This window comes from Chaetodon trifascialis, chromosome 1 (genome assembly GCF_039877785.1).
Source record: "Chaetodon trifascialis isolate fChaTrf1 chromosome 1, fChaTrf1.hap1, whole genome shotgun sequence".
NCBI classification, from domain to species: domain Eukaryota; kingdom Metazoa; phylum Chordata; class Actinopteri; order Chaetodontiformes; family Chaetodontidae; genus Chaetodon; species Chaetodon trifascialis.
In genome coordinates this window covers 6,753,006-6,767,165 of record NC_092056.1, presented here as the reverse complement: position 1 = coordinate 6,767,165, position 14,160 = coordinate 6,753,006, and the positions used below count along the sequence as shown (strand labels likewise).

The following is a 14,160-nucleotide window of genomic DNA, read 5'->3' as shown; positions in this document are numbered from 1 at the left end:
AAATATAGATATAGATATTTACAAGTCAAGACCAAGACAGATGGAGTAAAGCACGTTCCCATCTGCTTCTACATCAGCTTCTGCCTGAAGCAGAAACATAAAGTTCAACTCAGCCTCCATCTTTGCACACATCCTGACCAACATCAGTGCTCCATTTAACTGAGTGTTCAAACATAACAGAACTGATGCGCAGCTTTTAAAACAAGCTGTATCCCTGCATCCGCGGTCCACAGTGCCTCCATTCTTCCGCTAGAGGGCGCGCTAAGTTCAGGCAGGGACGCCATATTACCACTAGGAATGAGTGAAGGCAGCTTCGTGAATACAATAAAAAAAGAAGTAGTTTCAAAGAAAAGGGGGTTTTTTTCTTTAAGAAAAAACCTTAACCTTTAACTAGCTGTAGCCTCCCTGATACACACCTGAAACCTCTGCTGTTCAAAATACTGTATTTTCCCTCTGTGCACTTTTATCTTTATTGTATTATTTTCGTTCATCGTTCTTTTTTCATCTCATGTATTCTCTTTACTCTATTTTCATGCTTATTTAACTTATTTTATCTTATTTTTTCATTTTTTTTATGTGAAGCACTTGTTCTATGTGGTTTCTGTGTTGTAAAGCACTTTGAGCTGAATTTCTTGTAAGGTGCAACACAAATAAAATGCATTGTTATTATTATTATTATTATTATCATTATTATTATTATTATGAAGACTGATGAAGTACACCATTGATCTTACCGTACGAATTAAAACCTTACAGACTTTATACAGGTGGTTTCAGAATGGAAACCTCTTTATGAGATTTCTTCTAACAGCATCTTCTGTTTAAGTTAGACATTGTGTTTGCATGACTGCATGCAGGTCCAGGCCTTCCAGACGGTGTTCAGACCGCAGCTTCCTTCATCACTTCATGGAGGTTTAGTCCCAGAGTTTCCACTGGAGAAGACAGCTTCGTTTCCTCTTCGCGCACAAGGGCAGCTAACAATGTTCAGACTGAAGCCCCTGACCTTCAATCACTTCTCTGAATCCAAGTGAATGCAACAATATCAAACCTGGTCCTCATCTGACCCACTGCAAACCCGAAGGACCTCAGTTTCGGGAGCTACTGCCAGTTGGATTGAGGCACTGTATCCAATTTCTTGGAGTAGCATTCCCCTTTAAGCCTCCGGTCCCACTGCAAGATAGCCCATTGTCTTAAGTCCACCCATCTGTGGGGGTGGCTCTGCGAAAGTTTGCAGAAGAAATTTTTCAGCTGTCACTGACTGGCTGTCGGTAGGAGACTGATGGAGGACAGAGGGGACATCTAGTCGTGACCTTACGCCGACATACGAACAAGTGAGAAAAACCGAGAATGGAATCAAAACGCCCCGCGGAGGCAGACGATGTTCAGGCCTGAATTGGAGAAGTTTGCCGGGACTGTCACAGTTTAAGTGCATGGTCGCCACAAAGCGAAAAGCGCATGCAGCCCAGATGGAAATCATTTGAAGTGACAAGCGACCCGGTGTTAGAAAGACATTAAATGCTTCGAAGAAACAGACTACCGTCCTGACAAAATGACCCATTTGGACTGCGGGCTTCACGCCTTCGGACAGGGACTCTCCCGCAGTCACCTCCTCATCGCACTGCTGATGGTCCTGGAAAGCTGCAAAACGCTGGGATTGTCACATGGAGCAGGTTGGTGGAGACTGAAAACAGAAACATTTTTAAACTCTGAATTCACGCATTCATGACCTCGCCACGTCATCTGGTATTGTGGCTGCTTTTGTGGTGCACATTTGTTCCAGAGCGCGTCTAATTCAGCGCAGTAACACGCAGAATCAGGCCAGCAGTCCTCGTTGCGCGGGGGAGGCCAGCTGTGGCGTGTGTTTACAAAGATCTGGTCTGACTGTAGCAATTAAGCCCTAGGTTTTGCAGCTGAGTGTGGTGGCTGCATAGACCTTTCCATTGAATCATCAGAGGTTCAAGCCCCATGCAGGCACACATCTGCCCCTGCCCTTGAGCCAAAATACTGTGCAGCTGACCTCTGACCTCAGCGGTGAAGGTCAGGAAACAGAGCCTCTATTTGAATCTACAGCATTCATTGTCTTTATTCTCATAATGGAGCTGGTTTCCACTCTGCAGTGTTAAACTTGTGAGGCCTGTTGGATGTCATCACATCACAGAATCAGGCCTCTCTGGTCTTGTAGGGATGACTGTGCTGCCTCCACCCCGACACGTTCATCCTGTCACTCTTCCTTGTAATTCGTGGTTTGGGTGTTAAAAATCAGAGCTCTCCTGAGAATCCAGATACAAGCAGAACGAGGAGCCTGGACCCAGTCTGTCTTGTCCTGTATCAATCAGCTGTGAGCCCTTGAGAGAAAAACTAAGTGCTGTCAGGCATTATAGACCCGGATGTGTCACTGTGGGGAGACACCTCCCAAACAGTAACGATTCAGGAGATAATTGTTGCCACAGGAGTCCTGGACATTTATCTGAGAACCCAAAATAGAAGAGCACTGTGACGAAGCTTCCTCTTTTTATTCTCACTTGGTACGGAAATACATTATTGCATCCTAATACCAGTTTAAGAAGTTAACTTTGATTTAGCTTTACATCAATAGGAGCCTGATTGGTGTTGCTTATTAGTTTGAGGAGCCACTTAAAGACCCCTGGTGGTCCCAGACCCCGCATTGAGAGCTACCTCCTTAGCCCGGCTACTAATGCAATCGTATTTTTATTAGTAAGATGGTTTCTGATCACAGTTTCACATTCCTTTTCTTTTCCCGTGGTGAATAATTGCTTGCAGACCTTGAGCAGAGGCCACAGCTGCCTGATTAAAAGCTGTAATGAAGTCTCTTGACTTTCAAATGAAAGTCTTATGTGTATTCTGTTAATTGAGGATACATAGAATCATTACACATGGAGAAAATCCTTCATGTGTTATGAAATACCTTCCACGAATAGAATCATGTGGAACAAGACAGCATTCATCAAGGCTGCAGAGCTCTCTTCACACAACCCTGATTAAAAAAAAAAAGAGACACTGTTAAAAACAGAATGTGATAACCTGCTGATCCTTTTTGACATAAACTCAAATGAAAAAAGTACAAAGACAATATATTTAATATTTGAGCTCATCAGCTTCATTGATTTTTGTAAATATCTGCTGATTCTGAATTTGATGCAGGAGCAACTAAAGACTGGGAAAGATGTGGAACGCTCCAAAAACACCTGTTTGGATCATTCCACAGGTAAACAGGTTGATTGGTAACAGGTGATTGGATCATGATTGGGTATGAAAGAGGCATCCTGGAAAGGCTCAGTGAGGATGGAGCGAGGTTCACCACTTTGTGAACACATGATTGGATAAAGGAGATTACTACATGGAGCTCAGGAACACTTCGATAGCAAATGATTGCTTTCTGTTTTTATTTATGTTTGACACAGCGTCCCAAATGTTTTGGAAGCAGGGTTGTATTACTTAATTAGTAAATGTTCAGAAAGCTTGAATCTGGATCCAGATCTTCATCAAAATACACATAATGAAAGACAGTTAAGCAGATTGATTGATGGCAGCTGTGATTTTTGCACTAAATCAGATTTTTTCCAGGATTATTCTGCTCAGTTGAAGGTTGAATTGTGCAAAACTGAACGTGATTCAGACTCATGACCGCTTACTTCTTGCCAGCTATTTCGTTTTTGCTTCAAAAGTGAAAACATGTTACGTGGCCTTACACGGGGTAAAAACGTAGAAATGTGTGTTTATCTGGCTCCTCATTCAGTGAGACATTCCAAACAGCCGCTTGCCAAACGCATCTTCTTCGGATCTTACTGCACTGATGTACCCTTGGAAATATTTGTGCAGATAACGCGTGCAGTGCTGAATGGAGACAGGCCTTGTCTTACCTTTCTGCAAAGCTCTGTGAAATCATTTTCTGCATTCTCTTCATTTCTCTTGACTGAGATTTAGCTCACGATGGTATTCTGAAGGTTTAGGTTGGTGAAATAACTTTGTTGTGTTGCCTGCTGTTCTCTCACAAAGCTTATACACTCCAGTGGTTTATTGTACATCAGACTTTTTATTTTCAGAAGAATGCCACACTCTCTAAATCGCTCCCTTCATTTGCAAACAGTATTGATGATGTCATGATATGACAAATTCTTATCACATTAGAAAGTAAACTGATGATATGACATCTCCCTCGTGAAAATATCTGAAAATTCATATGGAAAACAAACCGTAAAACATCCTTCTAATGTGCAATAAATTGATTATGCAATGCACATTTGAATAAATACATAAATCTTTATGTGGCACCCCACAGCAGCTGCACTGTGTGCACCGCAGCTGCATTGAAACATAAAAATGACAGCTTAGACTCGACGAAGAACTATTCAAAATGCAAAAGTCTTCGTGATAGATGGAGTCTTATCTTGTTGCCTCGAATGCGACACCAGCCTTTGTTCTCTTTAGGTATTTGGGTTCATAATTAGCATATCAATGAAAAAAGTCTTGTACGAATGTAACTGCTCATATACAGTAGACACACTGTGAATCTGCAGGTGTGGTGCAGCTGCAGGATGTTGTTTCGATGCAGTTTTATTTAAAATTAAAAATCTGGTCACAATTTCCACAAAACATATGACACACTTTAAATTTTAGTTTCATATGTCAGTTTTGCACCTCTTAATACTGAAGCTGCATACTAAACACAGACATTGATTAGTCAGTGTGATGAACTCGATTAAAAAGCCACGCATTGTTGAGCAAGACTTAATCTCCCTTGAACAATAAACTGGAGCTGTGCAGATATCATTAATATCGATCCCATCAGCAGGCCACAGCGAGGCTACATGTGTGGAATGAAGAAGAGCAGGCTGCTGCCAATCCCAGTTCTTAAGGCTCAGTTTCTGCCTCACACTTCCTCTCATGCTGCTGATTCAGCTGTTCCCACTCACAGGAAATGAAGGAGTATTGTTTTTATGAGAGGAATGAATTTCACCACCTTTATCAAACCTGCTGCACATTAGAGTAAAACATAAAAGGATGATCATGGACAAGAATCCAGTCTTCCTTCGACAGGCTCTGCAGACACTGCAGCTGTATCCAGACAGAAAAATTACATCCATATGGGTTTGTTTAGAGCTTCCCCAGTTTTGTTTACAGCTTCACAGCCACTTAATTATTTAATTACCCTCCCCTTTCCCATGATTTAATATCCCGTCCTCTCTCTCATCTTCTCTTGCCACCACAGCTCTGACAGAGAGATTTCTGCAGGATCTGCCTCAGTATGAAGTGGTTCACCCCAGAAGAGTGGATGCCAGAGGTCACTTCCTGTCCAACTTCCTGTCTCACCATGCTCGCCGTGTGCAGCGCCGGGAAGCCTCGGAGGGACCAGCGGACTTGGATCAAGTCTTCTACCAGTTGTGGCACGGCAGCCACAGTTTGCACTTTAACCTCACCCTCAATCCACACCTGCTGGCTCCGGGCTTCCTGACAGAGAGGAGGTACGGTGGCCTGGATGGGGCTCAGATCCATCCGCCTGGATCCTCCCAGTGCCATTTCTTAGGTGAGGTGTGGGATGAGGCCACTGTTAAAGGAAGCGCAGCCATAAGCACCTGTGATGGACTGGTGAGTAATACTTGAAAGCTTGAAGTCCATTTGAAGTCATGTTAAATGCACAGGGGTTTGCTGCAGCATTGGGCCGTATTCAGAGCTCAAGTGTGTGCAATAAGGGGTTAATATCATTCAGGCCTCAGACTTATCTGACAACTTGTGTCTAAATGAACAAGTGTTCATTTAGACAGCTACACACCCTGGATGGATTTTTCACAAAACATAGGAGTGCCTGAAGTTATCTGATACTCAGACTTGGAAGTGAGGTGCTTCACTCCAGCCAGAAGAGCCACACAATCACACAGTTTGTTGAAAGCAGAAATTTTACCCCTTAAACATCATGTTTGCAAGCAGTTCAGCATGTCCTGTGTACACACACATGCAAAACCACCTTTAGGATTTGCAGTAAACGTTTATTGCACTTCCATTTTTATGCCTTGAATCTTCACTCGTACTCAAGGATGAACTAGTTAGAATTGGTGGTTAAAGGTCACAGTGACTTCACAAAGCACGTTTTTGGCCATGACTGAAGAGTTTATATGATAATTACGACAACATTTCACACAAATGTCTGAAAAATGACCAAGTGATGACAATTTCCAGTAGTATCCAAAAGGTCAAAGGTCAACTTCACTGTGACTTCTTCTGTGCTGCGGAGTTGAAAATCATCCTCCTTTTACAGTTTGCAGCGACATCCATGTCTGAAGCATTGTAGTCCACCACAGGCTCATTGGTTGTGCTGATATTGAGCTTCAGCTGATTGTTGCACCATGTGATGAAGCTCTCTATCAGTCCTCTGTGCTCCTCTGTAAAAATAGTCTCTAAGTGAAGGCTGCATGTTTCTCACTGAACATCAGCTTCCATTTCACCAAAAAATACACTTAATACCTTTTATTAAATTCCCTCAAAGTCTTCACTGCGTATATTCTAAAAGTCTGGGCAGAAATGGATGGTTGAGGCATATGACCTCAAAGCATTAATTCTAGTTCAATAAAAGTATTCGCCATCTGCCTGTTGAAAAGAAAGCAGCCCTCCCCTCCGTGCATTTGTAAGATCAGCAGGTCTATAACTGCATGCCATAATCTGCTCAGTCATATTCAAAGACTGTTCCTTCAAAAGCCAGAAAACCAAGCCATTCACGCTTTGCTCTGCGTGTGTGATCACAGATTTGAGCTCATAATGGAATATGTTAGGATTATCAGTGCATTCAGAGATTTTACATTTTTGATCTTTGATGCAGCATTATTGCAGCGCTGCAGTAATATTAATGCATATTTGATCTGGTGCATGACTATCAAACAATTTCTACACACACACACACACACACACACACACACACACACACACACACACACACACACACACACACACACACACACACACACACACCCCCTTTGTCTGGATAAATTAGATTTTCTCTAAGATTCATTCATTCCTCTATGATTACATTCAATTATTCATCACAAATGATCTTTTTAAATCAGTCTACTGTCAGAACATTTCTTACTTTCAAGTCTTATTTTTAAAACCAGCGTTATTTTTATTATAATTAAACAATAATACTTTATTTTTTTAACACAATTTAATTTCACAGACATTACAACTTATTGTATCGCTTATGTTGCGTTGTTTCTTTGGGAACAAATGGGAAGTCCATGTTTTAAAGCGATGGGGAAAAGCACATTTGACATTTTGACTGAAGAGAAGCCTGACAGCGACATCACTGCGCCTGAGTCCACAGGCTTTCTGACATGTCACAGTTAGAAATTGCACATTTTGGCACATTGTCATGATATACAGGGACACTCTTTTCCTACCATAACTTGTCAAAGTGTCTGCTGTCTCTCCCCACATTTCCTGTCTGAGCTCTACACTCTCTAGTAAAGGCAAAATACCTAAAATGAGGGAGAAAAAGATGTGAGGCCACCTCGGAGGTGTGGACTTGGTTGTTGAGTCTGAGTGAGGAGCTTGTCCAGCGTACTTCTGAATACAGAGATCTTCCCCTGCATATATTTTGACTTTTGAAGTCAAGGGATGACCTTAAGTTGCCACTCTGAATATGGCATAGGGTTTGCGTGATGTCAGTCAGAACTGTCAACTCGTTACACTGTTTCCATCATCGTCTGACATCTCCTCCAGTCTAACTGGTTTGGGTGTGGGAGGGGGATTCAGTTTTTCCTGACCCATCACAGAGACCATGTCTGCCGGAATCTAACATCAGTTTAAGCTGACAATGAACCAAGCCAACAAACTGGTTTCACTTGTGTTTTAAGAGTGGAGCAAAGTAAAAACATATGATGGTGTCAGGAGAAAAACAGCCTTGATAGCTGCCTCTACCTTGGGTATCACGGTTCCCGTTGTTGTTATTACTCCTCCTTGGTTCCAGCGCACAGCTTGACAACTCAAATCAACATTCATGGTGCTGATTAGCTGGTTGTTACTCCCCGACAGCACTCACTGAATCGGCTGCTTTTTCAGCCGAGAAACCACTATTTCATGTCAAGATGCCAGATGAATCATTCATCTTGGTGGAGTGGGTGGATTCAAAGGTCTGGGCCCAGGCAAGGACAGGGTGAGCAGTGTACTGAGCATTGATTAAGTATATGAAAAAAAATAATAATAATAATAATAATAATATATAATAATATATATAGATAATATATTTTTTACTTTTTAATAGATTATTTTTAGTAGATGTGTCATGCACCAACCTCACCAAAGCAAATTCCTCGTATGTGTAAAATCGTGATAAATCGTGATAAAATCGTGATATTGGCAATAAAGCTTTTTCTGATTTCTGAAATAGACTTCCTCACTAGTGATGGCAATATGCATGTTAGATGTCACATTCAGTAAATTCCTCCAGAGGCCTGCACCACTTGAAAGAGCACTCCACCCATTTAGCATTGGCCAATGTTGTCTCAAGGGCATCGTGAACTTCCTGCCTCAAATCCATCCTGCAAAAGATCTAAAGAATGTAGAAACTATCAGAGTTCACTTTCATGTTTGGGTGTCACTCATATTAATCTTAAAATGACGAAAGGTAAATTGGATCATTGTCCCATTCAGCAGCAAAGTTCCGGTACATCATCACCTACAAACACCACCACCACCTTTGACACCATCCCTGGATTTGTGTTGTTTAAGACCAATGCTTATCCTACTCTGTCCACATCCCACAACCAGGACAGTGGCAGTTGTTTCCTCATTCTTCATTCATTTCAGTTTTGGAGATCCGTTGTCTACTGTCATGTTTTTCATCTTAACTGACAGGAGTGAAACTAGACACAGTCTCCTGCCTCTAAATCCCCACTGCTTCATGGTTATACTTTTGTTGCAGACTCATGTCCTCCTGACTCGAGGTCCTCCTGTTAGGTGTCTGGCCTTGGTTTTTTTAGCCCCTCACAAATCATTCTCACCAACACATATATCAATGACTGTGTGTTTTTGCTCACTGCACCCACTTCTGTTAAATATAAATGCTGTAGTGCACACAAGTCTCCAAACAAAAGCTGCTTCTGAGAGGCTGGAATCACCACATCATGTGCTAATTTATACCCAGTTCATACACAATTAGAGTCTTATCGTCTTACCAACTATACGTTTGGCTGAATATTAAGTGAATATCTTGATCCTGTTTGCAAATATTAAGCTGCAGCTGCATGATTCACTGGAGAAGCTGGCTGTTGTCCTGAGCATGTATGCTTAAAGGTGCCCTGTGGACTTTTCTTGTTTTCTTTTCTTGAACAAAAGTTCTGTTTACATTCAGTGTTGTTCACCAAATTCATTGTGTGTATCCTTGAGGTCTAACAATACATCTCATTCCTCATAAAACATTTACAAAAGTTTTTTTTTAAGGTAATTTAAACTCAGAATTGTTTAAAGCCATGTTTACTTGCTTGCGGTCTTCTTCCCTGCCTTTGCTGGCGCACTGCTTCATTTGGCGCATTCCTGCCACCTGTGGATCAGTGGAATAGTGTGAAACCATTGACAGGACGGTGTATTGTGTCACCTTTGTGCATGTGCATCCTTGTTCATGAGACAAAGAAGTGGGGAACAAAGCTAAAAAACACTCCAGAGAACCTTTTGATTAACAAAAATAAACTTAAAAGGCTTTTTATTTGATAATTAATTGTTAATCTTTTCCAGATATTCACTTTTCTGTCTTTATCCCACACACACATCAGCAGACACATGGTATCCACATTGATGGTGCACTGCCAGGCCAGCTTCACTTCTTGCTTGTTTTGGGGCTTTTTGTCTAAACTCTAGTCTACAGGGAGAAAAACACAAGATCAACTGGATTGAAGTCAGGTAACTAATGTTACGACCATCCTTCCTTCTGGCCGTTAGTTCTCTGATTACATTGATGGAAAAGTTTCCATTCAGCTAATCAAATTGCATAAACCAGATTAGTTTTCCTACTAAAATCTCATATCTCATCGTAATTTTAAAACTTTTCTGCACCTAACTTTAGCTTGTTGAGCAAGCCACCAAACAAACATTCACCAGGGAAAAGTGCACCTTTAAAGTCAGTTTGTTGGCTCGATAGCGAGTTAGCTGATCAGCTGCAGGACATCAAACAGCATGTAAAGTAACCTGCAAATTTAATTTAGGCCCTTTTACATTCTGGTATTGTCTTTAACCTTCAATACACTGCTCTTAAAACACTGTGAGCCCAGAAGCTACAGTGCAAGTTTGTTCACTTTGTCCTTCGCCATTCCCTTGCTGGTGCTCAGCCTGCCAGCTGCTGTCTGTGAAACACAAACACCAGACTCCCCTTTGTTTTAATGTAAAACTATTGAAGATACATTTTAAAAACAATGACACTATCTTGGCTGGACGATGGGATGACTAATATGTTTTCAGTTTAAAGCTGAAAAGCCTTCACTTTATCCTAGTCACCATTCTATCATTTCAAATCCAGCGCGCTGCAGCCCAGTGCCAAACTTATGAAAAATATGCCACCATCAAAGTACTTAGAGACTGCACTGTAGAACATTTGGCAGTATCCCTGGAGATTATGCAAATCTTTTTGGCAAACTTGGGATGAGCGTTAATGATTCTCTAGTCCGTGATTAATCACTTCTGTCTACACTTGTGTCTTTGTGATGGAGGAGTAATAAATACTGATGACGAGGCGAGAGAGGACTGGAGATTCTTGTCATATTGTTTGAGTTTTCTTGGTGGATGATTTTATGCTCTGCTGTTGGAGGCATCTTTAAAAGAGTGACATGTCCCTTTGACTAAATGCAGCTTCCTGTTTGGAGGAGCTGACTGTTGTATGAGCAGGCGTAACTGATATAGTAGCCGGTGTGTGCGTGTATTAATGTTCTAAAGCAGGAGTGCTTCGCTTATCTGTTTTATATTTGAAGTCATGAATGAGGAGATCAGGAATCCATATATCTAAACTGTTATCCAAGGAAAACTTATCAAAATGCCTATGCACCCAACATGTGGCTGAACAGCTTAACATGCCAATGAAATGTCCGACAAATATGATTATTCCATATTCAGGTAGTCTGTCAAGAAAACTGCTGCAGGCCCAATCAATATTTTGTGGAAGCTATGACTGAAAAATTCATCAACAAAGTTTTATATAAAATCTGCCAACTGTGTCAATAGAGCACACTCAACTTGCTCTAACAGAACGCTACTGCTGGTCCTTCCTTCTAACAGCTGTCACACTGTCAGAAGATGTCATTCTACTTCATAAACCTACTGCACTGCTGTTATCTATGCTAATATATGCTCACATTATCCGTTACATCTTGTGCAATTTTTACTTTGTTGTATATTTTTCAATGGTACAATAGTACAAACGCTGTATTCATTATCCATATTGGCAACAGCATTTTTGTAAAATGTACACAGTGTACATATACATAGTTGATTTTTTATTCTTAATTCTGTATCGCCCATCTTTTAATACTTTGCTGGCTGTAACAACTTAATTTCCCCAGTGTGGGATCAATAAAATTTTATCTTATTGATCTCTTCTTATCTAACCAGGGGTGTCATGTCACCACAGACCAGAATCCAGCAGAACATGCCAGCAGACCAATTTCATTTCAGTCTCTGAGAGCAAACTAACTGCTCCAGATGTCCTGAATTCTTCAAACGGCTTGGAACAGCAGAGTTTGTGTCTGAAAGGGAGTAAAACCTTTGAGGTGGTGGATGCAGATACTGATGCAGATGTACAACCACAAGTTGCCTTTGTAACAGAGACCAAAGGAGAGTCTCAGTTCCCATTTTCAAGTTGGAGATTGATGATACAGTATGTGGCAAAGCAAGACTCATCAGCCTTGCCAGGACCTGCAGTTACAGTTATTAATGTGGCAGAAATGGAATGCAAAATTCATAGTTATGTTTTCATTAGTGCATAATCACCTGAAAAATAGAATTGTTCATCAAGGCGAGGAACTGATGGATGCATCATAAATTACGGGGAATTTAAAGGAGGAAAAAATGGCAGATTTGCCAGCTAACTCTTAATCGAGCCAATCTTCACCTGCGCAGGAGTAGATGTTTTTTGACCCAGGAACATTACCTCTCATCACACCAGAGGAGGCATTGTGGAAAACAATCAGCAGGCAGTTTGTCGATTGGAGCTGCTCACTCAGAGGACGGAGATCCCATGCCAGCTTCAAACTTAACAAACTCTCTGAGGAGACATTTTACCCTTTTAAGTCCATCGTAGCCACTCAGATGTGAGCATGGGATGAATTTTATTGGAGCAGGTATGTAACTAAAGATCAAACCTGGTGGCTGTGAGGTACAGAACTACACGTCAAGTAAAGGATGCTCTTGAACCATCAGTGCTTTGGATGCAGAAGGTGAATGCAGCATCAGCTCCTGAGGACTTTGATCCTCATCTTTGTACAAAACATTGGAAACAGCCTTGCTGTAGCTACAGCCTTACAGGAATACACTGTGGAGAAACGCAGTGGTTAAGTCTGAGATGTTGTGTTGTCAAAAGACCACCAAGATGCAATAAGTGGCCCATTGGCCTCATTGTGAAGAGCTTTCTAGCATAGACAGCAAAGTAAGGAAGGTGGAGGTCAAAGTGATGATGCCACCGCCACGGTCTCCATATCTCTAGCTTCAGATGTTATTATTATACTTCCCAAGAGAATCTAAAATTTAGGATGGTTCAACAACCTCTTGCATGTGTGTGTGGAAAAAGTCTCTATTTAGTTGCATCGTGGCTGCAACAAACATGCAGTTTATCACTTTTTTTCAAATTATGCTGTTTTTAGTTGTTTTCTTGGAGAAATGTTGAAAGCTTCAGTTAAGCTAATAAGGACCTTATTGGGTGTGTAAATTGACCAGCTACACATCAGCTGCAGGTTTTTATATAACTGCTTTGGTTTATTGTTTGAATGCTTGCCAGCATGCAGTTTTGTGTATTGTAGTGAATATACTGATATGCATGCTTCTAAGGAAATCAAGTGTTGTCACTGAGATCAAGATCTTTTTTGCAAGAGACATCTAAGTAATTTAAAAGGAGAACAAACACATCCATGCATGATGCATGATGCACGACCCCTTCATGTTCACAGAACTTCATTGTTTTGTCTCAGTAAAGGAGCACGTACAAACAAGCTACAAATAAGCTATGTGACCATTCAGTATATTTTTAATGACAGTGTGCAAGTATACTGTCATTATCTATCAAAGCTGCCCCATTTTCAAACATCTGCAGTTGTCATTTACATTTCAAGTTTCCTCAGCATTAAAGAATAGCATTATATTATTATTGTACTGAATAAATCTGTGGTCATTCATCAGAGAGCAGCTGAAATCCTCAGATATGAACATGTTAATATATGTAATGGTGTACAAACGCAGTTATTATCTTATTCTTTGTGACATCCAAGCAAATCTCAACGTGTCAACCAAAGCCTGTGCAGTATAACAACCAAAATATGCAACGTGCAAGCAAAATCTGTTACATAACACTCAGTAAATAATTATGCCTCCATTTTGTACTTGAATGTTGTTTTTATATAAAAATGCTAACTAACACAATCATGTTAAAGTGTAATGTGACGCACCAGAAGAAAGAGTGAGCGTCGGACTAAAGGTTTTGTTGTGGTGTTGCGTTCCTGACCTGTAGAAAGAAACGCAAGTTTTTTTCTGTTGAGTCTCTTGTTTAAAAGCAAACTGGATCTTATTTACTCTTGCTTATAAATATGTGTATTTCCAGCAGAATTTCCTCCTTGGGAGAGGTGGGATACCACACTCTTGCAAAGTTTAGGCCAGGCTAAAAATACAATAACAAAAGAACTCTATGCAGTCGCTGGTGGAGAGGTTTTGGGTTTGATTGGTGACAGTGATGCAGAGACAAGTTGACATTTACAGAGATTCAGAGCACACACAAACCAACAGAGTGCAAGAATGATTTACAGAGCAGAGGGGCACATAATGGAAACCAGTCTCAGCAACTCAGTCTAAATACTTTGAATACATTACAGCAATGAATATTCCCCAGTGCGGTGTCATTATAACAGCAGTGAATGTCATGTTGGCATTTTCCCTGTGTGTTTATGCTAAAAGCTGATCTCC

At 41.0% G+C, this 14,160-nt stretch overlaps 2 protein-coding genes across 2 annotated transcripts in view; one reads left to right on the top strand and one right to left on the bottom strand.

The window, feature by feature from the left end:
• The window catches only part of LOC139330672 (ceroid-lipofuscinosis neuronal protein 6 homolog), a 130,255-nt gene that overhangs the window by 41,355 nt on the left and 74,740 nt on the right, over positions 1–14,160 (bottom strand). The window lies entirely within an intron of this gene.
• Positions 1,361–14,160, top strand: part of LOC139330654 (A disintegrin and metalloproteinase with thrombospondin motifs 7) — a 70,244-nt gene continuing 57,444 nt past the window's right edge. Inside the window, exons 1-2 of the mRNA XM_070961695.1 lie at positions 1,361–1,670; positions 5,240–5,607. Of these exons, the coding sequence (XP_070817796.1) occupies positions 1,550–1,670; positions 5,240–5,607 (489 nt within the window). The 5' untranslated portion in view covers positions 1,361–1,549. The remainder of the gene's footprint in view (positions 1,671–5,239; positions 5,608–14,160) is intronic.